Source organism: Vigna unguiculata, chromosome 7 (assembly GCF_037176805.1).
Source record: "Vigna unguiculata cultivar grain cowpea cultivar isolate G323 ecotype 2 chromosome 7, ASM3717680v1, whole genome shotgun sequence".
Lineage (NCBI taxonomy): Eukaryota > Viridiplantae > Streptophyta > Magnoliopsida > Fabales > Fabaceae > Vigna > Vigna unguiculata.
The window spans coordinates 34989884-35013288 of record NC_140798.1 but is presented as its reverse complement, the minus strand read 5'-3'; the positions used below and the strand labels follow the sequence as shown (position 1 = coordinate 35013288).

General features: G+C 33.7%; 3 protein-coding genes and 1 long non-coding RNA gene across 10 annotated transcripts; 3 read left to right on the top strand and 1 right to left on the bottom strand.

The window, feature by feature from the left end:
- The first annotated feature begins 2296 nt into the window (after window positions 1–2296).
- Window positions 2297–5624, top strand: LOC114192123 (ubiquitin carboxyl-terminal hydrolase 2-like). The gene is made up of 6 exons (XM_028081728.2): window positions 2297–2423; window positions 2643–2703; window positions 2820–2866; window positions 4291–4337; window positions 4441–4543; window positions 4627–5624. The coding sequence occupies exons 2-6, from the start codon at window positions 2673–2675 to the stop codon at window positions 5398–5400; spliced, it is 1002 nt and encodes a 333-aa protein (XP_027937529.1). The 5' UTR covers window positions 2297–2423; window positions 2643–2672; the 3' UTR covers window positions 5401–5624.
- A 1140-nt stretch (window positions 5625–6764) lies between these two features.
- Window positions 6765–17675, top strand: LOC114189556 (uncharacterized). Of its 3 annotated transcripts, none has more exons than XM_028078152.2 (21): window positions 6765–7128; window positions 7275–7373; window positions 7453–7604; window positions 7827–7899; window positions 7988–8110; window positions 8400–8508; window positions 9446–9525; window positions 9685–9766; window positions 10525–10664; window positions 10749–10859; window positions 10981–11097; window positions 11204–11293; window positions 12267–12320; window positions 12433–12507; window positions 12608–12683; window positions 12775–12874; window positions 13218–13287; window positions 14511–14584; window positions 15295–15401; window positions 16384–16641; window positions 17122–17675. In XM_028078152.2, exons 1-21 carry the CDS (start codon window positions 7003–7005, stop codon window positions 17394–17396), a joined length of 2391 nt encoding a protein of 796 aa, XP_027933953.2. In that variant the 5' UTR covers window positions 6765–7002; the 3' UTR covers window positions 17397–17675. The 3 variants fall into 3 exon arrangements, with proteins under 3 accessions (XP_027933953.2, XP_027933954.2, XP_027933955.2); XM_028078153.2 differs by having other exon boundaries at window positions 6766–7128; window positions 7458–7604; XM_028078154.2 differs by having other exon boundaries at window positions 6767–7128; window positions 7488–7604.
- LOC146884829 (uncharacterized) lies at window positions 13927–16416 on the bottom strand. Its single transcript, XR_014996817.1, has 3 exons — window positions 16289–16416; window positions 15137–15511; window positions 13927–14612 (listed from the first exon to the last, which is right to left on the bottom strand). It is a non-coding gene; the product is annotated as an uncharacterized LOC146884829 (long non-coding RNA).
- A 1841-nt stretch (window positions 17676–19516) lies between the features above and the next one.
- LOC114189691 (uncharacterized) lies at window positions 19517–23299 on the top strand. Of its 5 annotated transcripts, none has more exons than XM_028078333.2 (7): window positions 19532–19691; window positions 19810–19871; window positions 20094–20197; window positions 21584–21661; window positions 21771–21842; window positions 21955–22055; window positions 22217–23299. In XM_028078333.2, exons 3-7 carry the CDS (start codon window positions 20154–20156, stop codon window positions 22795–22797), a joined length of 876 nt encoding a protein of 291 aa, XP_027934134.2. In that variant the 5' UTR covers window positions 19532–19691; window positions 19810–19871; window positions 20094–20153; the 3' UTR covers window positions 22798–23299. The 5 variants fall into 5 exon arrangements, with proteins under 5 accessions (XP_027934135.2, XP_027934133.2, XP_027934134.2 ...); XM_028078335.2 differs by having other exon boundaries at window positions 19544–19691; window positions 21589–21661; XM_028078336.2 differs by lacking the exon at window positions 19810–19871 and adding an exon at window positions 20481–20769 and having other exon boundaries at window positions 19573–19691.
- Window positions 23300–23405: the final 106 nt, after the last annotated feature.

Below are 23405 nucleotides of genomic sequence, written 5' to 3'. Positions count from 1 at the left end.
ATTGTTTTTTTTAGTTCTGTTATTGACATTGTTCTGTGTCTTAACTTACCTTTCGGTATATTATGGATAACTGTAATAATTATTACCTGAATTACAATTACAATTGTTCTTCAAAAGGGTATTCCTAAGAGAAAAAAACTTAAGGATGAGATATATAATGTACCACTTGAGTTATTGTTGTATATAATGAGGAGAACAGGGTTAGTATGACAGGTGCAAAGTCTCACAATTCCATTCAATATATTAGTTTTTCGGAAGTAAGAGTCTTAGTCTAAACAAATATTTGTAGGATGATTCTTGAAATTTTTAATTATCTGACTTTAATTTAAAACTTTGGTGAAAATTATGATATATTTCCATTATAGATTATTTTTGTGATATTTAGCTCACACTTGCATTTTATATCTTGTGTTATTTTATTCTTGCGATGATAGTATATTATGTATATACGAGAGTAGATTTAGGAGCGGACGAGGATGGAGTTATCCATTAAAGAAGTGCTATAGGAACGAATTAGAGGATGTGTGTTAGTTTTGTTTGAAATGAAAAACTATATTAAGTTTTTAGTTCCTATTTCGAAGTATTTACCCGAACCATATCTTGAAATACTCTACTATTGAGTTAATGACTAAATTATAACTTAGTTTAACTATAATCATTGATGTTATGAATGAGTTATAATCTTAATTATAATTATAACAAAATATAAAAAAATAAGATTGTTACATACCCAATAACACACGGGAAATAAATCAATTTGTTAATAGTGGAGAAGAATAGTTGTTGTTATGATAATTTAGATGTAAAAACGTTGATTTTTTTTGGTGAGATATCATTTATCAATTTTAAAGATTCCAAAAGCTTATTCAATCTTAAAAATGGGACAGTTAAAAAAAATTATAAAATTCAAGGTATATGATAAATGCACTTATACATTCTACTTTAAAATCGCATAAAAAATATTTTAAAGAAATTTGTACATTTTTTAATAGCAACATACATTTATAATTCTAATATAAAATAATATGAAATTCGTCGAGGTTTTGAAAGAAAATCTTATCGAGAATTTTATTTATAAATTCTAAAAGACTTTTTGTGAATTATTTTACACTACATTTTTTCATCATTATTCATTACTATATTTCGATATCCTTTCAATTTAAACTATTTAGTGTAAATTTAAATACAATTAACATAGTAAAATCATTTAGGTTAAATTATTATTTTTTCTTCTATTTATCAAGTAATATTAGTTTGGTCCTCAAGTTGTTTTTTGTGTCAATTTTGTCCTTATTTTTTTAAAAATAATTCAATTTGGTCATTGTCGTTAATTTTGACTAAACGGTATTAAAGTCAATGTCACGTGTCAATTTCTTATTTTTTTTAATTTTTTTTATTTTTTACATGTGTCATTTTACATTTGTGTCACGTGTCAAAATAATTCAATTTGGTCTCTATATTTGTTTTTAGTTTCAATTTAATCCCAATTTTTGTAAAAGCAATATTGTCTATCCTTAAATTGACACTCAATTTATTTTTTGTGTAAATCTTATGATGATACTCTTACTAAAATCGACATTTTTATTAAATATTTGTAGAAATATTTTTAAACAAGCTTTTTTTAGTTTTATTATTAAACAAAGTTAAACCCCAAACTTAATTTCAACTAACAATTTTGTCATCATATATAAAGACATCAAGTGTATCATATTATACAAACTTAATGAAAATTATAAATCAAATAACTTGTCACACATAAGATTATGAATTAAATTTCAAGTTTAAAACAAAACCAAAGTTTAATGTTTTGTATAGAATTTAAAGTTAATTTTAAATATTTCTAAAAATATTTAATAAAAACGTTAATTTTAGTAAGAATATTGTCATAAGATTGATAAATAAAGTGAATCGAGTGTCAATTTAAGAAGGACAATATTGTTTATTTAAAAAAAAATGGGACTAAATTGAAATTAAAAACAACTATAGGAATCAAATTAAATCATTTTGACACGTGACACAACTGTGAATTGACATATGTAAAAAATAAAGTTTTTTAAAAAATTAAAAAAATAAAAAAAAAAACCAAAAATTGACACGTAAGTTTGACTTTAACACCATCTGATCAAACTAATGATAATAATTAAATTGAATATTTTTTAAGAAAATAAAAATAAAATTGAAAAAAAAACTTGAGAACGAAACTAATATTACTAAATAATCCAATGAGTAATTTAACTAAATATTTATTATAATTATTTTCTTATATTTAAAAAAGTGTAATCGAATAATGTGATGGCGTGGGTGTTGTATAAACCCTTGGCAGTATGGAGAATGGAAGAAAAGAAAGGAAAGAACAGAAATTACAGTGTGGAAGCAAAGCCCTTAACCCAGCAGGGGCATCAAAGGGAGAGAGAGGAGAGAGAGTAAGTAACCCAGGAACCCTTTCTCTTTTTCTGTCGTTTTATTGCGAAAACCATTCATTCTTAGCGTCGTTTCGTGTATCTATGTGGAATATCTGTGGTTCACTGAGAGAAGATTAGGAATGGGATTTGTTTATCTCTGTGGCGATAATCGAAACTGAAATTAACCTTATTCTTTTCAAAAATCCTACACCTGAATTTGAGTTCGTGGTCCGTTTCTAGTTCGCAGGTTGCTTCTAACAACTCAGAATCATGTCTTGGTGCACCATTGAGTCCGATCCCGGTATGCAAAGTTCATGGCTTTTTGACTAGGGTTCACGGTTCATGCAGTATTTTGTTTGATATAGATGTTGATTGGTACATTGTTTTAGAGTTGATTTTGCTTCTTTTTCTCCCCAGGCGTGTTTACAGAGCTCATTCAGCAAATGCAAGTGAAAGGTGTACAGGTATTTTTGTTAGACTTATTTATTTTTTCGTTGTATTTAGCTTGGTCTTGGAGTGGGATGTTGGTTTTTGTTTCTTGTTTAGGAGATTTTGCTTCCCTTGGGGTGTGGTTGGGATTTGGGTTTTGAAGGGGACAACAATTTTTGTGTTTTTGATAAATTAATAAATATTCTCGATTTTACTTATTATTTTTTAAAATGACATGATAGATTAATTTGTTTATTTTTATGAACTTTGCATAACTGTTAATTTGGAATTGATAAATTACCCTCCCCTGCTAATTTCAAGGCGCAATGTTGCATTCCTGGGAATATTATTCCCACGAACATGTTTGGTTGGCATTTAGTATCAACATTATAGAGATATTTAATTGGAAATTTTTTCTATTTGTTAGTACTGTTATTCAGGTATTTTTTTAAGAAGTCTTTGTGTTGAACTCTATTGTATACTAGCATCTATAATAATGTGAATAACCCGTTGGAGAGAGGAGAGGGAGAATACAACCAGGGGAAGCTAAAAGTACCCTCCAAACCTTATAAAATGAGAAAGGAAAATGAACAAAATATAGAAAGCATCAATGAAAAGGTTGCCAAGTCTATTGCGGATTGTAGCTAACTCCCTTGAAGCAATCGTGAATCTATGAGCACAACGGCAATTAGAATTGATAAACACAACCTATCCTGTAATAATTTTAGCAGTAAAGAGACTTTCTTAAAGATGCAAGCATTTGATCCAACCAAAGTCACCTGTAGACTTAACATACCGTCTCGAAAATGTCATCCTCCTTGTTTTCTCAAAATTTGTAATGAAGTAATGAACCATCAGAAGCACCACCAAACCCCTCCAAAGGAAAAGGACACTGTCTGCTCAAACAGAAATCTTAAAAGTTCATCTCATGGTAGCAGAGATAAGCAAAAGGGCTGCAGGTCAACCTAATAGCAATAAAAAGTGAGAGTTAAAGAAGGACGACCTTTGTAAAGTTAAAGGGTTTGTGAGGAGGTGAAAGACCTCTATCTAAAATTAGATTTCTCATGGGTTGCCTTTTCAAACAAGAAAGTATGATCTATAGGGAAAATGAAAAATTATGCTGTAGAAGTGGACGGGCTGTCTTTCTACCTCTGCATGTCCTTTGAAAAAGCTTTTACCTTGTCAAAAAGATTTATATTCCTGGACATTAGTTAAAAGCACATTGTTAATTGCCATTTCTTGCCAAATTCAGGGCATGGCTATTTGGAATTATTCCGAGTCTGTTAATATCCTAAAAACTACTAGAAAATTATCGAATATTTCAATTCGATGACCATGGAACTTGTTAAATTTTGTGATCCAAAATAAATCTGATAAATTACAGGGCTTAGCAAAATCAATTTATTTTTCGTTTTGGTTCTAGTTAGAATGCTATCCTCAATCACATATATCTTGGCAGGTTGAGGAACTATATTCTTTGGACATTGACTCTCTCAACAGCCTAAGGTTGGTGCGCTATTTCAGCTAGTTTTGAACTTCCATATGTTGTGATGATTAATTTGTGAATGTTGGACTTCTATCTGTCTGGGGATTTTATCCTCGATTTCAGGCCTGTTTATGGGTTGATTTTTCTTTTCAAATGGCGTCCAGGAGAAAAGGATGACCGAGTCGTAATCAAAGATCCCAACCCTAACTTGTTTTTTGCTAGCCAGGTTATTGTTACTATTTTAATAATTGAAATCTAAAATCACAATTGTTCTCTGCGTGATTTTATTGATCTCGGGTTGATTTGTAGGTAATAAATAATGCTTGTGCAACCCAAGCGATCCTGTCCATTCTTATGAATTCACCAGATATTGACATTGGTCCGGAGCTGACAAAATTGAAAGAATTTACCAAAAACTTTCCTCCTGAACTAAAAGGTTTAGCTATCAATAACAGTGAAGCCATACGAACAGCCCATAATAGCTTTGCTAGGCCAGAACCTTTTGTCCCCGACGAGCAAAAGGTTGCAACTAAAGATGATGATGTTTACCATTTCATAAGCTATCTACCTGTTGATGGGGTGTTATACGAGCTCGATGGATTGAAGGAGGGTCCTATCAGCCTTGGTCAGTGCTCTGGTGGGCAAGGTGACTTGGAATGGCTGAAGATGGTGCAACCTATGATACAGGAGCGCATTGAAAGGTATTCCCAAAGTGAGATAAGATTTAATCTCCTGGCAGTCATCAAGAACAGGAAAGAGATGTACACTGCTGAGCTGAAGGAGCTTCAGAAAAGGAGGGAGCGCATTTTGCAGCAGCTGGCAGCATCAAAGTCGGATAGACTGGTGGACAATAGCAATTTTGAGGCACTGAACAATTCCCTCTCTGAAGTGAATGCTGGGATTGAAGCTGCTACTGACAAGATCTTGATGGAGGAAGAAAAATTCAAAAAATGGAAAACAGAAAATATTCGTAGGAAACACAACTACATACCCTTTTTGTTTAACTTTCTAAAGATTCTTGCTGAGAAGAAGCAGCTGAAGCCCCTCATTGAGAAGGCCAAACAGAAAACAAGCAGCCCGTGAAGAACGTTTAATACAAACTTTTTATGTGGATTTCCCGGATATGAGTATGCCCATATGTATCACGTTGCACTTAATTTTTTTAACATTTTGTTAAGTACTGATGCACAAGCTTCTTCTGATCCATGGATATAACTCTACCCTCTTTGGTAAAGATTCATTAGTTCTATTTACTAGTGGTTCTGGGTTAAATAATATATTGTTAGGGGATGAATTTAATCTTCAAAGTTAGTCTTTACCCCCTTCTCATATCCTCGCTTGTATTCTCTCTCTGCAGTTGAAAGACAAAACTTTCGAAAACTAGTGATATCAAGCTACTCCCCACCTCTTCTTTCCTTGTGAATGAGGAAGTGCCATGAATGTTCCGAAATGTTTAAGGAAACCATCACATTTTGTTTGACATTCCGAGGAATGTACAACATAAATGTTCACCGTGAAAATTTGATCCGTAAAATACTAGTTTTTCAACTCCCGTACTACTGATGCTCTGGGTCTTGATTTTCTTTGCATAATAATGAACCGAGTATATTTAAGCTTTGGGTTAAATAAGATTTTAGTTACTGAACTCTGATGTTAAATTAAAATTTGTCACTCTTGATTCTTCTTGCATAATAATGAACTATGAATGAATATGGTACTTTAAACCTAATTATACATTAGACAGATCAAAAAATGTATCAAATTTTCAGATAAGATAAATCTCAATTTCCTGTCAAAGTTAAGAAACTAACAACGTATTTAACATTAAGTTTTTTTTTTTTCAATTGTGCAAACCCTTTAAATTTGATAGTTAGTAATGAAGTTGCAAACTTACGAGTATACTTTTGCATGCAACCTTTCCCGTTTATAAAAACACGTATATAAAATATAATTTGCAAATCACTCCAAGATGCAGCAACCTTGCTCTTTTATCATAGGGTGGTATTTGGAACGATCCTTATGTCTTGCCATTTACCATTTGATTTAAATTAAACTTCTTTCACGATCACGAATAAATAACAATAGAGGTCTTTGCACATAAAGAGAGGTAACTCAAACTTGTGTGTCTTGCACATAAAAAACATCCTAAAATTACGAAACATATTTATCTAGCGCACTCCGTAAATAGTGCAAGCCAAATTATTTTTTATCTTCATAAAATTCAAAATTACACAAGGTAAAATTCAAAATTACACATGCTCAATCAAATGATTAGATGGTATCGTGTAACGGTAACGGTGGTTGTTACTTGTTTTACAATAATTTTTTATTATTCTGATAAATTCATTGGAGAAGAAGAAAAAGGTTACGGAGAGAGAAATAACACATTTAAATAATTTATCTAGTAAAATAAAAAAATAAAAACAACGAATGTTATCATATGTTTATGGGAAGATAAGAAATTAGAAAGCACGTTAAAGCGAAGGTGGCATGAGCATTTGCATTTCCCTCCTCCATGACGCTAGTTGCTTCAATTTCTCCTCCTCGTGTTGCATTACATTGAGGAAGAGTGTTATATGTTTCTGATCCTGAAACGGTACCGTAGCAAGAGTTATAGCTATTATAGGTAGTAGCGTGCGTGGTTGATCAATGATTTGATCAGAATTGTGATCGTGGATCGAAGCAATGTTCAAATTCTTGAAAGAGGTGGTGGCTGGATCTGGCACCGGCCTCAAAGATCTTCCGTACAATATCGGTGAACCTTACGCTTCTGCTTGGGGCTCGTGGCTTCATTTTCGCGGCACCTCCAAGGTAACTCAATGTACATATTTTTTTTATTCCTGAACGAGTAACTCCTAGTCCAATTATGCGTGCATAATGTTTATGTCAATGTTAGCTTCAATTGGAAGCTATACCTAACTAATTTGTCGTTAATTTGGTTTTGGTTTTGGTTTCAGGATGATGGTGCTCCAGTGTCAATATTTTCTCTGTCTGGGAGCAATGCTCAGGATGGACATTTAGCTGCGGGTCGTAATGGTGTTAAGCGTCTACGCACTGTAAGCTTTGCTTGTATTGTGTTGCTGCGGGGTTTCAAATTTTGGATGTTTTTCTCTTTTTGATGGTGCACCGTTTCAGGTTAGGCATCCAAATATTTTATCTTTTCTTCACAGCACAGAGGTTGAAACTGTTGATGCTGGTTCTCCCAAGGTTACAATTTATATGGTGACCGAGCCTGTGATGCCGCTGTCAGACAAGATTAAGGAGCTAGGTCTTGAAGGTAGCCAGAGGTATGAATGCAGTTTCTGCTGCATGATGTGGTTCAGTTGCTAAAACATTGATTGGCAACTTTCATTGCACATGATTTCGAGTGTAACATTAAATTAAAATAATGCAGGATGAAAGCTTTTGAATTTCAATTTGATTTTGATTTTGCTATTTTGTATCAATTGGTTTTTGAATTGAGAAAATAGTATTCATTTGTTATATTTTACTCCTTATCGTGGTTGTAGGGATGAATATTATGCTTGGGGACTGCATCAAATAGCAAAGGCTGTGAGCTTCTTAAATAACGATTGTAAACTGGTGAGTGTTCATGAGCTAATATAAGTATGGTTTTTATGCTCTCTGGTTATTGTTTTGTTTTTTTCTTGATAAGCTTTGCGTGTTGCAGGTTCACGCTAATGTTTGCTTGGCAAGTGTCGTTGTCACACAAACTTTGGACTGGAAACTCCATGCTTTTGATGTTCTATCAGAGTTTGATGGGAATAACGAAACTTCCTCTGGGCAAATGCTGGTAATTTAGTGTTTGGAAGTAATACCTTCTTTTCTTGTCAACTTTAGAACATGTTTCTTGGTATGTGGTTGAAAAAGGTCACGATGGCCTTACACTTTAGCAGACCCTAGTGTGACATCAAAACAAGCTATAGGCATGTGTTCTCTCTTGAAAGAGGGAGTCTTTTTTTCCCAGGGGGGGATGGGAAGGACCTCGCTACGATTTATGACACCTTTTTTTTATCGTCTAAAAGAAAAAACTCAAGCTGTGAAGAAACCTAATATCTATTCCTCGCATGTTTTCCATTCAGCAATATGCATGGCTTGTTGAAGCACAATACAAATCAATGGAACTGGCAAAATCTGACTGGGCTGGAATTAAGAAGTCTCCTCCTTGGGCCATTGATTCTTGGGGCATGGGTATGTTATTCTCAGTTATAATGCATTATGACGGCAATTTGAAATATTAAGTGCAATGGAGCCAATTAACATTTTGGCATTGTTACAGTTTCTCTTGCTTGCTGATGGTCGCATTTCATGTCCTCTTACTAGCCTAATCAATATGGTTGTACCGTGGTGCCCAGAACATATATTCTGGAATTCGTTTTCATCTATAGCTGGCCATAAACAAATGAATTTTACTTGTGAAACTACTTTAATTTTCTTACTAAAGATATAAAAACCGATATTGAACCTCACCAAACATCTTAAGCTTTTGCAAAAGTTGGTCCTTGACATGGTATCAAAGTTTCTATGATAAAATGGTAATGAATTTGATCCTCCACCCCTGTTTCTTGTTAATCTAAAAGCTGAATTTCAGCAAGAGAAAGATACAGCCTGTAAACTATTTATGCTTCTGATCCAGAGGGCCCATTTGCAAGGAGGTAGGCTATTGATATAAAACCAATCTTGAACCATCACCTAACTGCTTAAGTTTTTGGACAGAGTGGTGCTATAAGTTAAACTCCATGCCCGTTTACTCTGGGGGCTTGGTTCTGTTTGTAATTTACTGTTTTTGCTAAGAATGGATCATAATATCAATTTTTGTTCTTAGTGAAGAAGGAAGAACTAGAAATAATGTATCTTATGCTTTGCATAATGTTACGATAGTTACCAATCGACTTCTTTGCAGTCCTAGTAAGTAGCAAATCATATTTAGTTTGGAATTTATTGTTTACATATTTTGTTTAACCTTTTCCCTTATAAGTATTCCTTAAGAGCATGGTTATATATCAGAAAAAAAAAATGTTACCATTTGTCCATGCATTAGTAATATTGGTTAAAATGATGTAAACTGCACAGATATTGTTGGTTTACAGAATAGACCTCTCAAAACCAACAAATTCTTATTTTATAGGTTGTCTTATCTATGAGCTATTCTCTGGTTTAAAGTTGGGCAAAACGGAGGAGTTACGCAACACTGTCTTCATTCCTAAGGTCAGCCTGCTTAGGAATTTACTGTTGTTGTCTTTGTTCGTGTTACTACATATAATGTTTATTAAGTGAGGCTTTGATCTGTTGGTTACTTTTTTATATCTCATTCTAATAAAATATTCATTCTTCATCTCTGATTGTCTTTTTGTTTTTGGCTTACAGTCTCTGCTTCCAGATTACCAGCGGTTGCTGAGTTCTACACCCTCTCGTAGATTAAATACATCAAAGCTTATAGAAAACAGCGGTGAGTGCTTATTGATATATTTATAATTTGTTTTACAGAAACTTGGTTAGCTTAGCATTGTTACAGTTTTACTTCTTTGTTTGAACTTTGAAGGATTGTTTTGCAATTTGTCTTATATGCTATAGGATACAGTGTATTCCTCTGTCAGGCTACTTAAAACTGTGCTAGTTATGTCTAGGTATTTTCCATTCGGGCTGGCTTTACTGCGGTAGGATTGTCATAGATTGTAGTTTAAAACTTCATGGGAACGTTGGTAATTATTGGAGTTTTGATAGCCTTAGTTTTTTTGAGATGGTTGCTTAGCATTTTTGGAAGAGGTTCCATGTTTGATTAATACATTCAAGTGTAGTTTATAGCTTACCAGAATGCGTTTAAAACTGATGTTGTATAACTCTAACTTCCTGAGTTTACTGTATATAAGAGAATAGAGAAATTTAATGGCTTTTCTTGAAAAGAGGATTAATCAAGGAGAGGGGGTGTTGAGTATTACATGCATGCAGAGGTTATGGTTTATATGATAGAGTGTTGTTGGGAGCACATTCTAATGTAAATTGATCTTAGCTTTTTCAGATTTAGGACTTAGGAGGGAATTCTTCTGCTTCATGATCAGGTGAAAACAAGCTAAAATAAAATCCAGTTCAATAATCTATACCACATTCTAAATGTTTGCTTTTCTTGTTTTGAACTTCTAATAGTTATTATTTTCTGTCATGATATAAATCTCTGCAACTTTAAGTTTGTTGGTAATGGATGTGCAGAGTATTTTCAAAATAAGTTAGTAGACACGATTCATTTCATGGAAATTCTTAGTTTGAAAGATAGTGTTGAGAAAGACACTTTCTTCCGCAAGCTTCCAAATTTGTCAGAGCAACTTCCTCAGCAGATTGTGTTGAAAAAGGTCTCTTTACAAGTTCAAATTAAAAACTTTTAATGTTCAAAATTTTATCCCAATTGATTAATGAGACAATTTTGGTTTTCGCAGTTGCTTCCTTTATTAGCTTCTGCACTTGAATATGGTTCAGCCTCTGCCCTGGCTTTGACTGCATTGTTGAAAATGGGTTCCGCACTGTCAGCTGAGGAGTTCTGTGTCAAGGTGTATAATAACTTCAATACCTTTATGATGCCCCTTTTCTTCGTTCTTTCTTATTGTTTGATTCTCTCACTAACTAGGACTCATCTCATTCCTGTATTGGATTTCACTATATTATACTTAGGTGCTTCCAACCCTTGTTAAGCTTTTTTCATCAAATGATCGAGGTATTCGAGTTGGACTTCTACAACATATTGATCAGTATGGGGAGTCATTATCAGCACAAGTTGTTGATGAGCAGGTACGTTATCAGAATAAGATTGTTTTTTTTTTCCGTGGTATAATATATGAAGATTAATGTTATCAATGTGGATATTTTTATTCTATTGTTGACATTTGATGATCAGGTTTACCCTCATGTTGCTACTGGGTTCTCTGATACATCCGCTTTTCTGAGGGAACTTACTCTCAAGTCCATGCTAATTCTGGCTCCAAAGGTCTGTCTTTTAGTATTCATATTGGCTAAATTTCTGTCTTTTCGTAATGTTATTGGTGTAATTAGAATTTTAGGCACTAAAAATTTGTTCAGAAGAGGCGTGGGTTGTGTTAGAGCTTGGGAATTAGCATCACGGAGAAGCTCCTATTGCTATTAGAACTACCAATAAATCTTAATTACACTAATCTATGTTTGAATAAGTACATGTTTGGGAATGACTAAATTTCGCGAAATTATTGCTAATTTTTTAAGATAAATTAAATGTTTTCAAAGAAGTTGAATGATGTTGGGTTTGCATAATTGATTTTGAATGCACATCAATGAGATAAATGGGTTTCTTGTGATCGCTTTTATAATACCGAATTGTCTTTGAATTCTGATTGACTCTTAAAATTGGTTTTTGATATTATATAAAAGAAGAAACTAATTGAGACAGAGAATATTACACAGAGAACATATGATAAAGAACTCTCCTAAACAAAAGGACAGAAATAAGAAGTACCAAGAAAAAGAAATTCAATGAAACGAAGTGTACCCAATCGCTCAGTATATGTTAGTGAACTCTGTTAGCATCTTAAGAAAAGAAAAGTTAACATAGTTAGAATATTAATGAATTAGTTCGTTCAGGTGTTAATTAGATATAAATAGGGGAAGAAGGATAGGAGATAGAGTGAGATGTTCAATTATAAGTTGAGCATTAGGTCTTTGTGAAAAGAGAGATTCTTTGTAAAGGAGAACCCTTCGAGAAGAGAGTGTTGTTTTATATCTTGTTCTATTGAATAAAATCTTTTTTTTTCTCTTTTCAATTTTTGGTTCCTGACACAACCTCAATTAAATGCCATGTTTTTGAACGCTTTGTTCCTTTTTCTTTACGGGTTCTTTTCTTCTTTTCCAGCCCAAATCTTCTTTTCTATTTGATGAGTCTTTAGTAGCTAATTTTATTTGTTAAAATGTTATTTGTCTCATAATTGCAGCTGTCTCAAAGGACCTTTTCGGGGTCATTATTAAAGCATTTGTCAAGGTTACAGGTACTGCTTCAACTATTAATGTGTGGGGAACGAAAGCTGACTGGGAAAGTGAACAATTTTCCTGGTTTTTCCTTTTCTAAAATTTATAAAATCTACAATTTGTTCTCTATAGGTCGATGAAGAACCAGCTATACGAACAAATACTACCATCTTGTTGGGAAACATTGCAAGCTACTTAAACGAAGGGGTATTATCACATGATGTTTTCTAGTTCAGATAGTTGCCGTACTTTTGTTTATTGTTAGAAAATGTTCATTGGTTAATAACTCCTCGGAGCTTTTTCTCAGACAAGAAAAAGAGTGTTGATTAATGCATTTACAGTCCGTGCTTTACGTGATACCTTCCCACCTGCTAGAGGAGCAGGTATTGGACTTACCCCGAACGACGTATTACATTTTTTCTTCAGTTTTGCAACAAAATGTATTTTTTCACCATTTTAAATTTTAATTTACAGGCATTATGGCTTTATGTGCTACCAGTTCCTACTATGACATCACTGAAATTGCAACTCGGATTCTTCCTAATGTTGTTGTGCTCACAATTGATCCTGACAAGTTATATCCTGCTGATGCTTTATTTTCTTATATCCACTTTCAATTTGTGAACAAGTTTGTTAGTCAATTGATTTCTATATAACTAATATTTTTTAGTTGGTTAAATCCTTTTTTAAAGAAAAAAAGTTCTTGTGTTGCACAGTTGCTTCTTAATTCCTTTTTTTATGTTTTAAATTTTTTACGTTAGGCTCTTAAATAATGAATGTTCTTTATTTTTGTCCTGTGTGCTAATTTGTATGTTTTGCCAATCCTCATATTCTGCATAGAGATCTTTCTTTTCCTTGGAATATTTCACCTTTTTCAAGGCAGTGATTATATGTTTTTCTTGTCATGGTTCAAACAGTGATGTGCGATCTAAGGCATTTCAAGCTGTTGATCAATTTTTGCAGATGGCGAAGCAATATTATGAAAAGGTATACAATAAAATTCTTTTTGACTGTTGCCCAGATGCATAATATGGTTCTAAATATTAGCGTGTATCTTTGAGAAGAAAATAAATTTACGTTCAGAGTTAATTTTTTAAAACCCTAATTCTAATTTCATGTAAATCCACTCAGATGGCATGGGTGTTCCATTTCATTTTATCACATGCCCTTCTTTTTCCCCCTTCCAACTCAGGTATGGGATGGAATCAATCCCTTTTTTCATTCCATTATAAAAATTATCCAAACAATGGAATGGGAATTCTCTTCTATTCCAAAAAATTTTATTCCATTCTTCTGACCATTATATATCCAAAAGCATATTCTCCCTTAAGGAATAACAGTCATTCTTAACATCTTATAAATTCAAAATTGAAGTTGTTTTGAATTAATAACTTAAGAATTTAAACGGGAAAGCCTTGGTGCAAAGGTAATACTGTTTCCTTGTGATCTAAGGTCACGAGTTTAAATCTTGAAAATGGCCTCTCTCTGCTTAGAGGGGCAATGCTGTGTACATCCACCCTTGCTGTATCCAACTAAGTGGGAGCCTTGTGCACTAAGTCACTCTTTCTTTTCTATTTTAATAAATATTTTTTAGATTCTACCTACTTATACATATCTCCCTCATAATTTATTTTTTCTTTTAATTTAGATTTTTTGGACTTTACCTAAATCTAGAAATAGTTGTGCAGTGTACTCTAGTTCCTGCTTTACCTACTAATGCTCTTTGTTACACATTTCTCAGAAGGAAAATTCACTGTTTAAAGAAAGTGTAACTATTCTGGTTATCCCGTAAGGCCTGCTTCTCATCATTTAAACTAACAATATCTAGGATGATTTGCATGGGCCTACAGCTGAACGTCCATACTTATGTATGTACAGTCAGGGTATTCTTTTGCTTATGCACTGCCATCGTCCTGATCGCAGTAGTAAGAATATTTGCAAAACATCAACGCAAGTGTGACAAAAGGGTTGAAGCCAAGGAAATTAGGGGGTGTTTGACAATTATGATCTGTACATTTCGAGAATAACCTAACATAAAATTTTACCGCTTAAGTATTTTAGTCTTGCACCAAATTAGAATGGCTCATGTCAGGCCAGCATTTGAAGTTTTGTAAATGATCTGTAAGTTTCAATAACTGTCTTAATAGTGACAGTTTGTTGCCACCTTTAATGGTGAATTGTGATACTGATGTTCATGCTCTTATCTTTAGACGAATACAGCAGAGGATACTGAGGAAGCTAGCATGGGGATCTCTTCAATTCCTGGAAATGCTGGTTTACTTGGGTAAGTCAGTTCAAACTTTGTGGCCTGGCTGTTCACATATTAAACAACAGAGAATAAGTAGTGCCAGCTGGAGTTTTACGATATTGAGTAATTTAGTTTACACTATTTAATGTGAAGTTGCGCCTGTTTTTGTTCTAAATTAGTCAATTAAAAATGCATGGACTCTTTGTTGTCTACTTATGTAGAATATTAGTAGTAACAATCATAGCTAGAACAAACACGCCATTGAGTGAAACACACACGCCTCTCTCTCTCTCATTGAGTGAAATTCATGTGGGTTTTGCTAATTACGTAGGTTTTTTTCCTTATTTGGTGGGGTCCATTCCAAAAATAGTGGGACCTACAGGAATTTCAACTAATGGATAGTGTGTGTTGCTATTACGCCTCTTGATGTGATGGTGTATAGTATACCATGTAAAAATTTGTCTTTGTTTGGGTTGGGAGGGTTTGTGTCTAGATTTTGCAAGTTTCAGTATATAAACTAGTTAAATGATGCTATCTTTTGTCATGCCACTGTAAGAAAGGTACTTAATCAGTTGAAAAAATAAAAACCTGGCAGTAGTTGTCTTGTCTAAACAGTCCTGAGGAGCTCAGCATCCCATTAGGGGTGCCTGCTTTTCTAGCTGAGATTCAGTCTTCTTTAATTGCACCTAAGCTGCTGAGCTGTTTCTTTGCATTATGGTTTCTGACTTATTCTCATCATTGTGTAGATGGGCTATGAGTTCCTTGACTCTGAAGGGTAAACCTTCTGATAATGCTCCAGTCTCTTCTGTGAGTTCTACGGCACTTCCTCCAGCATCTGCTAATGCAGGCTCGGGTATGACAGATGATCGGTCTCTTGGCTATTTTAAATATGATTTACTATTGTGTATTCCTCTGAGTATGTGATCAAATCTTCCTCTCCCCCATCCATTTTTGCCTGCTAACCTTCATAACTCAATACACAAGGGTAAAAAAATATAAATTTAGGACAGATTTATCATTATAAACTAAATTAACTACTTTTCTTAATTCTGATGAACAAAGTAATTGAGGCTCATAAATAAGAATGCAGAGAGTAACTTTAAATCTGGTAATGCTTTTGTAACCAACTTGAGTCACTCAGTTCGCTAGTACTTCAGTGGAATAATGTCATCGTCTTTGATGCGCGTTTTGGCACGTAGGCAATTTAGGTATTACAAGTTCGTCATTGCATTTGTTAATATGTTGAGATGATGAAATCTTTTTAATAGTGAAATTTTTGCGAGAAGGACGGAACAGCTTGAAGAACTTTCTCTCTCTCTCTCTCTCTCATATTTGTATAAATTTAGTAGAAAATTGAGCAGCAGGTCCTATGATGGGTGGGGACAAAGTAGGTTAAAATTGTGCTACGACGCCTCGTTCCTTTTTCATGTTCATTTTTTATTTTCGTGTCTGCTGAACCTCTCACGTTTAAAGACAAAGGCTTTTCTTGTAGATGATGGGGTTTAAGGTCATAAAAAAAAATCTTAACCTGACACTTTCTTTTTGAAGTGGCCCGACTAACTTAGTGTGCCCAAAAAAATCAAACTCATTAGATGTGGGCGTAATTTTATGTTATTAAATGAAGAAAATAATGAGAAGACTGAGAAACCGTGAGGCGAAGGCATAACTGAAGATCTCATGCATGATCTCCCCTATCCATCATCCACCTTTGAGGAAAATCTATGCAATTTGCCCCCTTACCTGATCTTTTGACGCTGCAATTTGTTCTGCTTCATTCCGAGTAAATCTTTACAATTGAACTCTTGCTTATTTAACTTCTTGTTTGGGTATTCTAGTTATAGATACTCCTCCAACAGCACCTCTTCGTGTAAGGTCTGCGCCAGATTTTGCTGAGCAACCTGTCCCTACTTCCCCAACATCAACAGACGGCTGGGGAGAAATGGAGAATGAACTCGACGAGGAGTGTGAAAATGACAAGGATGGGTGGGATGATCTGGAACCACTTGAAGAAATCAAACCAACTCCAGCTCTTGCAAACATTCAAGCAGCTCAAAGGCGGCCGGTTTCGCAACCTGTTTCACAGACAAAACAAGGTATTAATTATTCAACTATTAGCAGCAGTTTGGTGAGGATTCCTTATTTACCTGTTTGCTAGTTACTATTTATAATTTTCGGCTCAGATTGGAAGTTATTTATCCATTCACTTGCATTGAAAAAATGCTTCTATGTCAATGCCAATGATTGATGCGACTGTATGATTACTAGTTCAGGTTTGCAACTTTTGATTGAATTTAGCGTTTAGTCACCCTTTGACAGGGCATGAACTTTGTTTCTTTGTTGCATGATAGGATTATTGATTTGATGATTGCTACTGAAAAAAAATTAGAGGTTTGTTTTGAAGATTATGCTGCCATTTTATTCACCCTTTCCTCTGTGCTTTAAACTTGAAAGTTTGACAGTGTCCCTACTCCCTAGATACAAAGGATCATCCCCAACCTAATTACTCAAATTCAGCTATTTACTTGGTGAATTTTATGCATTTGTTCTAATTGGAATTTTTGTGTGTAAATTAGCCGCGAATTTGCAATCCAAAAGTACATCAAAGTTGAAAAAGGATGAAGATGATGAGTTGTGGGGTTCGATAGCAGCTCCTGCTCCAAAAACATCAAAATCTTTTAATTTGAGATCAACTGTAACCGATGATGATGATGATCCTTGGGCTGCCATCGCTGCTCCTGCACCCACTACTAAGGCCAAACCCTTGTCTAGTGCCAGAGGGCGGAGTGCTAAACCTGCTGCTCCAAAGTTAGGTGCCCAGCGGCTAAACCGGACATCGTCCGGCGTGTGAACAGAACAGCCTCTTGCCGGTGATCATGTTCAAATTCAGGATCCCATCCAGTACATCAATTATTTCTCATTTTATTTCAAGGGCCGCAATAGTTGAATTATTCTAAGTCAACTAGGCTATTGTATTTACTACAATATTTTGAGGGCATGCTTTCTTTTTTGTTTGTTTTTTTTTTCTTTAGGGGGCTGTCCATCGAATAACATAAACATTTTACATGCAATGTAAATTACTTTATTTATATTATTATAGGAAAGTTTTCTGTGGAATTATTTAGTTAAACCTGTTCTAATATTTCTGATTTATTTGGTTCTTGTACTCTGGATAATGAATGTTCGGTCATTTATGACGAATTACAATCACGAAGTTGATTTTGATTTCATTTTATGTACCAGTCTATCCGGAGAAATTAAAACCTACACGAATTGTGACGACGAACATAGCCGAAGTTTCCATGGCACGGTTTGAGATCATGCTCACATATAATATATTATAAAACATTATTTTATTTTATCTTTTTCAAGTTTGGTCTGATCGTTAATGAACCCCAAATTAATATATTTCTCGGGTTAAATTACCCACTCGATTAAAAAGACATAGAGTTGGCGAAGAAAAGTGATGATTTTTTCTAAAAAACAAAGCAAATTGCATTACTCATGTTGACCACCTAAATTTATTAAATATATTAATTAGATAATGGATTGCATATTTATTAAAAATAATATTAGTAAAAGATATCCAGGACTGTCAATCGTACATTGCTACTTTTTTACTTTCTTTCAATGGGTTAAACAATTTTAGTCAAATTATGTTGTAACAGTAAAAATCAACACTAAATATAAAAAAACTGAAGTTGCATATTTTTAAAAGTTTATTATTCTTAAAATACTTCAAAGACAAGTTTTTAAAGATTACATAAACCAAAAATATACTTTTCTCCTTCTTAAATTTATGCATTCGCATAACAAAGTAAATAAGTAAATTTTATGATTACAATCATTTATAAAAGTAAGATTATTCATATCATATCATTAAAATCAAATGTATAAAATAATCTAGATAAATTTTAATAAAACCATAACATTAATTATGTTTAAATATAATATTTATCAATATAATAACTTAAACTAGTTAAAATTCATAAATATTTTTATTTTTAATATATTATAATGTGTGATTAATCTGGTTAAGTTAAATGAAGTAAGAGCTAAAATAATTATAATAGACTAAAAGATAAAATAATATATATTGTTATATTCACGGTGTTATATAAGAGAGATAATTGATACTCATAAAATCAGAATGAGAAATTAATTGAAATCGTGATAAAGGTAAAAACAAATCAAATAAAAGATGAAATAACTTAATTCAAAAGATAAAGTAGAAGAAAAATCTTAAAAAGATGTTTTAGAAAAATTATTTGACAATTTTTAATTAAGTGTTGAACTATATTTTTTATTGCGTTATTTATTTTTTAACTAGGTCCTTTAAAACGTTGATTTGAAAAATTACATGTGTTTAGAGATATTTGTGTAAAAGCAGATTTGGATGGAATAAATTGGCATATCTTACAAATATGAGATTCAGAATTTGGTGAAAATGCAAATATGGATAAATACTGTATTGAAAAGGTAAAAACACTTAACTAATCACTAGTTAATAATTAATTAGGTTTATGTGATTATTTTTTTGTAATTAAATAGAGGAATTCAATTAAAAACAAGAAAACACTCCTCAATTTTTCTACACCTATTAAAAGTTAATATTTTCATTTTTATAAGTATCTTTTTCTAAATTATTTTATATTTTAAAATAAAAATATCATATTAATAGTGTTGAATAGGTGTATAGTACAAATTGAAATGTCTGTTTTTCATCAATTTTCATGAAATAAATGTGATCTTTTTATAATGAAAAATATTCACAGGAAAATATAGTTAAAAGACAATTTAAATGCAATGAAACGCCAAAAGCTAAAGTACTAATTAGTTGTATATAAGAAAAATTATCATGTTAAAAACATTATTTTATAGTTTCTCCAAAAAAAAAAAAGATTTTTACAGTTATAATTATAGCAGGGGGACATGTAAAACTAGAAGTATAATAACGTCTTAAGATAAAAAAAAAAAATGCTCATAAAAGAAAAAGGAGGGCAGCAGCAACTTCCATCTATTGAACAAATCTGAAGCTGAAGTGAAGAGTAGGATATTTCAAATTTTTTGTAATTGGGAACCCTAAACCCTAAAACCTTTGACTTTCCTCAATTCCTTCGACATGAGTATGACCCAATTTGCCATGGTATGTTTCTAGGTTTCTCTTTCTAGTTCTCTCTATAGTGATATAATGAGTGGTGCTCAAATGAATTTCAATTCTGTGCTGCCATGCGCTACCCTTTTCACGGTATTATGTTTTTAAGGTCGTAGCAATTTGCATTGAAGTTAGAAGTTTCTGAACTTTAGGATATGTTTCATCACAAAGGTTGTTCCTCTTTCTTTCCCAATGTTAATTGAGGGGTTTTTTAAGGACAATTTCTGCTTTGTTTGGTTTCAGTATAATATCATGCATGTCTGATGATTTTGCTTGGCCTTTATGTTATTTGAACTGGCATGGCGCTAAGTAGCATCTCTTTAAAAGGACTTACCTTGCTGTTTTTAAAATTTTAACTGAGTCTTGGTACTGACTGTTGTTTTTGTATATCAGGTTGAGGAGTTGGCTTTTCTTGTCAAGGACAATCTTTCTTGCAAACATCTAGTTCTAACAATGGAAGAAGTCTTGGTTAACTTTCTTCAGGATGATCACACTAGGTAACATTTATGAGATAATTTGAGTGGTGTTTAACTTGAGTATTAGTCCCAGGTTTAGTTAAATTCATGTTTTACCTGTCTTGAGCATGGTTCAAAGACAAATTTGAAGACTCGGTGGATCCCTGCACATCGTTTCAACGGAAGGGTCAGGGGAATAATTCTAAACAATTTTATGATTTTTTTCAAGTTTCTCTAGTGTATGTACTTATGGCCCCTAAAAGAAGAAATCAATTCGTTAGAAATGAGAGGATACATTGTTACAATTAGTGTTATTGCATCACAGATTTCAGGGAAAACGCAATCACAACACTGTTGTATCATGGAGCTTGCAGAAAACATCATCAAGGTCGTGTGTTGTGGCTGCATGTTGTGTCATAGATATGGTGTTGTGGGTGGGTGTAATCCGAGGAGGCGGTCAGGTTTTCAGCTTTTTCTGAAAGCTGGCGTCTATGGAGACAGGGTGGATCTGGTTCTGCAAGGGGTGTTGAAAGTTCTGTGTGCTTGAGTTTGGAGAAATGAAATCAAAGGGGGCTGGGTTTGGTTTGCATTAATCATAGGAGAAGGCTATATAGGTTTGAGTCCCATTCTTAAATCGACTCACAATACTTTATAGTAATCTTACATGAAATGCAACGTATCACGGGACCATTTAAAACACTTCCATATATCCTCACACATGGCCTCTTCTTTATTCTATTTAGTGTTTATTTATTCACTTGGTCTTTTTGAGTTTTAGACTAAACCCAATATACCTCTTCAAGGAATTTGTCTCTGAAGATTAGACAAGACTGTTTCAGTCTCTCTCAAGATTTATTTGCATGTAGCATCGCACTTTATAATATGCCACTGTTATATTTGTGTGTGTGTGTACTATATTTCAACCACTGCGCCTTTTGCTGTTTGCGTGCAGTGCTATCTGCTATTTGATACAGTGGATATTTAGCTTTTCCCAATTTTCCATGATCCAAATGTTGATAATACTGGTTGCAATTAAAAATGGTTTGAAGTTTTTAATAATTAAATTTTGTTGCATGGTTCTTGCATGCAAAATAAAAGGGTTCATTTATCATATTCTAAAAAACTATGACAAACATTTTAGCATAACAATTCAATTATTAATTTCAAAACCAGATAGTGCATTTCAAGCTTTCTTGCAATATTAATAGTCTTAAGGTCTTAATGTATGTTGATTAATGTGTAAAGGGGATTTTGTAGAATAGCTTGAAAGCTTTGTCAGTCATATATGGCATCTGACCGTGGCTAGTTTTTGTGGCATTTAAGCATATGCACGGTGTGCTAAATATTTGTTTTACAATGAAGTTTTTCTTTCGCTGGTAGACTGGTTTATCTAATATGCTTCTTAATATCTGTTTTTATTGACTATAGTTCAGATGGGATCTTGGAATTGGAGCCAATGAACTCTTACAACCGTCTTCTCTTGCATCGCCTTGCTGAGATATTTGGGTATTTTCTCCTGAATTTTACGTTGGTGGATTTCAAAATTCCTTTCTGGTTTCATTTTGAATCTGTGTCTATTTTTCTTTTCACTTGATAGTTTTATAATTGGTGCCAGGTTTGCACATGGATCTGTTGGTGAAGGAGATGACCGTCATTTGATTCTGGAGAGATGTCCAGATACATCCATGTAAATGAACTTCCCTCTGTTTCTCTCTTGCTATTCTTATATGTAGAATAATTTGTATTACCTTATTTTATGGTTTCTTTTTATGAAATAAATTGTGTTGGATGGATTGCAGACCTCCAATCCTTGTTAGTGATATCCTATGGAAGTACGATGACGAACCTCAATCTTTGGTTACTTCCCACCAAATATTAAGGAGAAGCGAAGCCTCTTCAGGTAATGAATGCTGCTGATTTTTAGATCAGCAGCTATCATAGCACATCATATACACTATTAACCTACCTTTAGAATCTACCATTATCAGCAAGTTGGATTTTTCTATGATGTGGGTTCCTGTTCTGGTTAGGTAGCCTTAATCTGTGTGATGCATCTTTCAGTCTCGCAGACAAACAAAACATCCTTTTCAAAGTCATTGGAGGAGAGGAAAGCAGCTTATTTAGTTGCTCGTGAGCGAATTTTCTCTATGAAGTTGGAAGAGGCAAAAGAGCCTGGCGAACAAAAACCTCGGAGTGTGCCTGTGGTTGCACGCAGAATGATTGCTCATGCACTGGGTCAAAGAATTCATACAAACAATCAGAATGGCTTGGCTAGTGACAATATGAATGATGGAGGCCTCAAAGATGAATTGAATGCTCGAGATAAGAGCAGTGAAGTGTCCAATCTCACCAAAGATTCTGAAGAGATTTTATGCCTAAGAAGGAATCCAAACAACAGAATAAGAAACAGTAGCAGTTCTAATGCGTCCTCAAATGATAAAAGGAATGATCAAACACCAGTTCACCAAGAATTGCCTCTGTTCTCTCAAGATACAAAACAAGGGCAAACTGTAAATAAAGACCACATGAAAAAGGAGCACTTGGGAGCTGCAAAGAGAATGTTTGCACATGCTTTAGGAGTGCAATCTGGGAAGGATGGTTCAGTTCCTAGAAATAGAATTGGAGAAATAAAGAAGAATTAAGCTGAGAGGGTTGTGGTATATTTAAACAGAATGATATTCTGTTGCCCCAAATGGACCTCTTACTAGGTGCTTCCCCGGTTTCAAATTTCAATCACAATGACGAAGATGAGTAATGAGCTTTCTTTACTCAGGAGATACATGCAAATGACTATCGTAGTATTATGTTGGTTGCTTAGCTCTTCTGTGACTGCTGCTGGAGTAACTTCCCTAGCAGCCAAGTCAAAGGGCATCATGAAAGCACTGTCGAGAATGAAGTGCGACCTGTTTTGGTTATGTTCGAAGATGAATGAACAGGCTATGGTGCTTTGGCTCGTCAGCTATGTGTTGTTAGACATGCAGTTCTAGTTTCAGACTATGTTTAGTTTGTTCTGTGAATGTGATGATTTTCATTATGGCTGTTCCCAGGGCCAGGGGCAATGCTTGATTTCCTCTATCATGGAGGGTCCTGTGTATATAATACTTAAAATCGTAAATTTAATGTGTCATGCTTAGAAATTCCAAATTTCTTCCTCGTTATCCTTATATACGCTGACAATTGTCATTCACTGGTGGCTGTTTGATTTTGGAAAACATTTTCAAATTTTTCCAGAAGATTTATAAAATACAAA

Coding starts and splice junctions, on each gene's coding strand:
- LOC114192123 (XM_028081728.2), top strand. CDS start 2,673: ATGTCTTGGTGCACCATTGAGTCCGATCCCG. Junction 2,704..2,819: donor CACCATTGAGTCCGATCCCG/GTATGCAAAGTT, acceptor TTTTCTCCCCAG/GCGTGTTTACAGAGCTCATT. Junction 4,544..4,626: donor ACTTGTTTTTTGCTAGCCAG/GTTATTGTTACT, acceptor GTTGATTTGTAG/GTAATAAATAATGCTTGTGC.
- LOC114189556 (XM_028078152.2), top strand. CDS start 7,003: ATGTTCAAATTCTTGAAAGAGGTGGTGGCTGGATCTGGCACCGGCCTC. Junction 8,111..8,399: donor CTTCCTCTGGGCAAATGCTG/GTAATTTAGTGT, acceptor TTTTCCATTCAG/CAATATGCATGGCTTGTTGA. Junction 16,642..17,121: donor TGTTTCACAGACAAAACAAG/GTATTAATTATT, acceptor TGTGTAAATTAG/CCGCGAATTTGCAATCCAAA.
- LOC114189691 (XM_028078332.2), top strand. CDS start 19,668: ATGAGTATGACCCAATTTGCCATG. Junction 21,843..21,954: donor AGATGTCCAGATACATCCAT/GTAAATGAACTT, acceptor GATGGATTGCAG/ACCTCCAATCCTTGTTAGTG. Junction 22,056..22,216: donor GAGAAGCGAAGCCTCTTCAG/GTAATGAATGCT, acceptor TGCATCTTTCAG/TCTCGCAGACAAACAAAACA.